A 5,047-nucleotide genomic window follows, 5' to 3' on the forward strand; every position below is an offset into this window, starting at 1 on the left:
CTTAAAGGCACCGAGAGGCTACTCAGGATTTTCTCTCCAACGTGCAAGGACTCCGCCTAGGGCTTAGGACACGCCCGGCTCTCCCCGCCTCTGGTGGATTAAAACTAGCCCCTGGCGGTGGAAGGCCAGCTGGGGAGCCTCGCCCGGTCCAGTCGCTCGTGACACCAGCCGGGCGCAGCGGCTCCTCGCCCCGCCGCGTCCTCGGCCACCGCGCTCGGCTCCTTCTCCCGCCGGCGCGTCTGGCTCGGCGTGGCCCGGGCGGACGGTGCTGTGCCCGCCGAGCCAGGCGAGGAGACCCGAGTCGGGGCAGAGCCCCGGGCCCCAGAAGGGAGGGAGGGAGGAAGGAGAGAGGGGTGCCTTGGCGTGAAGCCCTGGCTGTGGGCGCCGGGACGTGAGGAAGCCGGAGATGCTGCGGCCGGACCGAGGTGGGTGCGGAGCGAGGACGAGGGCCAGACCCCGGCCACCCACGGGGAGGGCGCTGAGCCCCGCGCACCGAGACTAAAGCCGCCCCTCTCCTTCCAGGGCGCTGACGACCCGCCGGCCTGGCAGCACCATGCCGTTCCCGCCCCTGCAGCCGCCGCCGCCCACCCCCGCCCCGGGGGTCCCGGCCGCGCGCCCACCGCCCCGGAAGCCGGGCGCCACCCGCAAGGCGGCCGTGCCCGCCTGCGCCCCGCCGGGGCCCTTGCCGCCCGCCGCGGCCGCGGAGAAGAGACGGCCCCCCGAGCGACCCCCGGTGCTGCTGTCCAGCTCCTGGCCCTCTGCCACCCTGAAGAGGCCGCCGGCCCGCCGCGCCCCCGGCCCGGCCTCCCCGCGCGCCCCGCCCCCGTCCGCGCCCGGCCGCCCGCGCGCCCCGGCTCCGTGCACGCCCCGGCCGGCCGGCTCCGGCGACGGCCCCGCGGGGGTCGCCACCTCCGGGGCCGGGCCCGACGCAGCCCTGCACTTCTCCCTGAGCCTCACGCCCGAGGCCGTGCTGGTCATCCAGCGGCGCCACCTGGAGAAGCAGTTGCTGGCGCGGCCCCGTCGGGCGGCGCCCGCGCCCTCGACCGACGCCGGGCGCCCGCTCGCCCCCTGGCCCCGGGCCCGGGCCGCAGGCCTCGGCCGCCGCCCGCTGCTGCCCGGCGGCCTGCAGGGCCCCGACCCCGGCCCACGGCCCGCTGACCTGCGCCCGCTGCTCAAGGTGTCGCTGCTCAACGAGCGGCACAAGTACGACGACGTGGAGTACGAGGAGGAGGTCGCGGCCGCCGACGAGGGCCTGGTGCGAAAGTGCACCGAGTGGCTGCGCGGCGTGGAGTCGGCGGCCGCCGCGCGCGACCGGGCGGGGCCCCTGGACGCGCTGCCGCACCTGAGCTCGCTGTGACCGCGCCCTCGGGGGGACTCGGCCTCGCTGACGCCCCGCGCCCCTCCCGGGAGCGGAGGGGCCCAAGCGGGACGCGGCCCACCTCCCTCGGGGGCGGACGGCCGCCGACCTCTCCCTGCCGCACGCCGGGGCCTGTGGGTCTGCCTTCTGCACCTGCGGGCCTCTTCCACACCCACAGGTGTCCTCGGGGCTCGTGGTGGTGGGGGGGATGAGCGGCGGTGAAGGTGCCTCTCAGCTCCCACTCCTAAGGTTCGCGTAGGTCCCGGAGACCCTCCGCGGGGCGCGGGCCCCCGTCTGTGGGTGTCGCTCTGCGGGTGCGCTACGCCAGGTGCCCTGCTCCGAGCAGTGGGTGACAGCCACGTGTGGGTGCGGGGCGAACCAGGAGGGTGGCCGTCTGGTGCAGAGCTGGACATGGTGCTGCACTTAGGATTTTGTTTCTGCTGAGTAGAAACATGTCCCGGGGACTGGAAGGCCTGGGGGCTCAAGTGAACCGAACTTCCCAACGGGAAGGGGGAGGGTAGTGACCACCAGGAAGGTCCGCCTGGAGAGTGGGCGCTGTGACGGGCATAGTGCTCGGTGGTCACAACACTGACTCGTGGGGGCTTTCGAGCCCACGTACACACTTACACACGCACACTCACACATGCTTACACACACACGCACTCAGCTCACACTCATACTCGTGCTCTCATGCACACTTAACACACCTCACACTCATGCTCCTACAGGCACACATGCTCACACATCCTCACACTCACACTGGTTCACATGCATGCTCTTGCCGGCAGTCCTGTCTCCACTCACAAACCTCACACGCGCGCGCACACACACAAGGCTTTCTGAAGCACAGCTGCGGGAATTGTTTTCAGCGTCTGGGGTAAGGTGTGAGCCGGAGCGAGGCTCAGCTTCTGGAAAATGCATCCTCTGTACTTGAAGTGCTGCTCACAAATGTCTTTTGTGCTACAGAAAGGAAGGGTAGGCAGAGGGAGGGGGCAAAGTGCAGAGAGCTGGACCCAGACGCAGGACAAGATGTGCCGGGCCAGAGAGCCGCTTGTTTAGGGAGAAAAGTGGGGAGTGCAGAGCAGATGTGTGTTTTCAGTATTTTAACCGCTGTGTGAAAATCAGTGACGTGGTGGCTTTGTACATTTGTATATAGTGATTAGAGAAAAGGAAATTTCTATTATTTGAACAAAGGGTGAGACTCTTCTGCCTTTCAGGGGTCGTGCTCTTCCCCACTAACTCCAGGCTGATTCTTCTAGATTTGTTTTTTTCCATGCATCTATTTCACTGGAAGGTTGAGAAGGGGGAAAAATGTTATAATCAGATAAAGCTCGTTATAGAACAGTGTAATGTATTACCTCAATTTTGGACTTACTTTGTAAAAGTTAATGACTAGTTTGATGTTTATCTCATTAGACTTTAATGTGTCAAGTCTTGATTATATTTACATTGAAGCTTTACATTTTTAAAAACCAGTTTGTATTTTTCTTGTGGAGATCTCTGCTCTAATCTCGCTCTCTCGGGCCAGGCACAAGTCTAGGTAGACACGGAGCATCTAATTTTGTGGGAGCTAGATCAGCCGCCAGATGAGATGCAAAACCAAATACCCCGCCCGCTGAATAGCTTGCCTCCTGTTTGAATGCACAGAGCTAGACCGTCTTTTATTGTAGATGAGTGTATTACTACCAGAGAGGCAAAGCCAGCCATCGTCCGGAGGTGACATTAAGACACGTGTCTCATGAATGCTCCGGGCACCCCCGGTGGCGTCTGCAGAGCTGGGTCCTGGGGGAGAAATGAAAGCTCGTTCTGGACGTCAACCAGCAGGTTGAGAGTGAACTGTGAATTCAAGGTGGGCAGAGTCGTAACTTGCTCTCATTTGCACTTAGCGCAAATACCGGTGATTAAGAGGCCCAGGGTCCTGCCCATCGTGACGATAACAGCATTTTAAAGACTTTGCTAAAGGAATCGACGTTTGCAGAGCGTCTTTCTGCGTCTGCCCGTGTGTGTCTGGGTCCTGCTGCTGCTCATGCGTGGTCTCTGTGCCCCTGTGTTATCCTTTGTCTGTTTCCCTCTCCTCACCCTCCCCCCTTCTCTGGGCTCCTAGCCCCATCTCGCTCTTAACTGGCAGCAGTAAGACACCACACACATTTTTCTCCCTTGCGACGTCGGGTAGAGTTGTGTGCCTTGTTCGTCACTTTAAAAGCAGATGTGTGGAACGTTTATACTACGCTGGTTGACGACCCTCAGTAAAACGCGAGAAAGCTTCTACACATGACACGTGACGTCTGTTCATGTTGTAACTGATGTTTTGAGGATGTTTTCTAAGTCACTGTGCTGCAGCTTCTTAATGCTTAAATAAAAGAGAAATTTGATGACTGTATTTCTTTTTAGGAGGATATTAAACACTGATCAGGAAGAGATCACCGAGATATTTAGAGATCTTCTGAGGGAATTCCCTGGCGGTCCAGTGGTTAGGATTCAGTGCTTTCACTGCCAAGGGCGAAGGTTCGATCCCTGGTCAGGGAACTAAGATCCCACAAGCTGAGCAGCGAGACCAAATAAATAAATAAATAAATAAAGTTCATCTGAGATGGTCTCTCCGTGGTGCTGCCCCACCTGGGGCTCTGGAATTTCCAGGGGTTGGCAAAGGGTCATTGGCCTTAATTACTTGCCAGCAGTGACCAGGATTTTAATAATTCTAATGCTAGTCAAAGAGTATTGAAATAAGGTTGGCAACGGTACTCAACCTCCTGTCGTGGCACAGACCCCCCATGAAAGCTGTATTCAAATATGCTCCTAAGGATATGTTGCAGAGCGTCTTGCTGGAAAGCAGGTGCATCTTTTCCGGAAATAGCAGATGCCAGAAATCAGAAACTTCAGTTTTGTGGTTTCACAAGAAATGATACGATTCTGTGGAAGGTGGTGACCTGTGGGATCTGGGTCCATTAAACTGACTCTGAAATTGTAATTTTGTACCTTTGATGTTAGCATGAACATTTCTGCGAACTGTGAAATGAGCAGTAAAAACACTTGCGTGTTACAGACCTGCGCACAAACGCCTTGTCACCAGTGAGGGGCCCAGCGTGACCTGGTTCAGACCAGCACTGCCTTTGTCCAGATGCTGCCCGGTGAAGAGGGCTGCTGTTCCCGTGGCCTGGCATGGTGGCCCTGTGCTCAGCTTAGAGACTGAGCACCTCCCCAGTGTGGTCCAGGAGAATGTTCACTTGGAGGTCACAGGTGGCCTTTGGAGCCGTCCAGCCTGCTGTTCTTTGTCAGCCATCTCTCATTAAATTTCTGCGTCTCCATCTCTTAAGTGTTATGGGGATAAGAGGACACGGTGGATCCTGGTAAGGATTATGCTGAGGTGTGTGTGTGAAGCGTTTGGGACCACACGGTGCATCCCCAGCTCAAGGTCAGCTGTAATTACTACTTCAGAGAATCTTTACTCTCCAGAAACATGATTCTCTGGCACTTATGTGTGCAAAATCAAAACCCTCCCTGGCTAGAGTATTCCGAGATTTTTCTCTCTAACCATTGAATGCACATGTGTGGTGAGGGCTAAAGATTTATTTCCCTGAGGAGTTTAAAATAAAAACCTGTCTTGTGGTTCACCTCCTTAATTCAGACTTATTTCAAGCCAAACACAAAATTTAGCTCTGAGCTTCCTGGTAGCAAAGGCAAAATTTAAAG

General features: G+C 58.0%; 1 protein-coding gene across 1 annotated transcript; it reads left to right on the forward strand.

Annotated features, from left to right (window-relative positions):
* Window positions 1-529: 529 nt before the first annotated feature.
* On the forward strand, window positions 530-3,790 carry PRR18 (proline rich 18). The gene has a single exon (XM_027079155.1). The coding sequence runs from the start codon at window positions 554-556 to the stop codon at window positions 1,355-1,357; it is 804 nt and encodes a 267-aa protein (XP_026934956.1). The 5' UTR covers window positions 530-553; the 3' UTR covers window positions 1,358-3,790.
* The last annotated feature ends 1,257 nt before the right edge of the window (window positions 3,791-5,047 follow it).

The sequence above is a fragment of the Aethalodelphis obliquidens genome, unplaced genomic scaffold (assembly GCF_003676395.1).
Source record: "Aethalodelphis obliquidens isolate GAN/ISIS:26980383/991018 unplaced genomic scaffold, ASM367639v1 scaffold3, whole genome shotgun sequence".
Lineage (NCBI taxonomy): Eukaryota > Metazoa > Chordata > Mammalia > Artiodactyla > Delphinidae > Aethalodelphis > Aethalodelphis obliquidens.

Excerpts from the sequence above, each read along its gene's own strand:
- PRR18 (XM_027079155.1), top strand. The coding sequence starts at position 554 with ATGCCGTTCCCGCCCCTGCAGCCGCCGCCGCCCACCCCCGCCCCGGGG.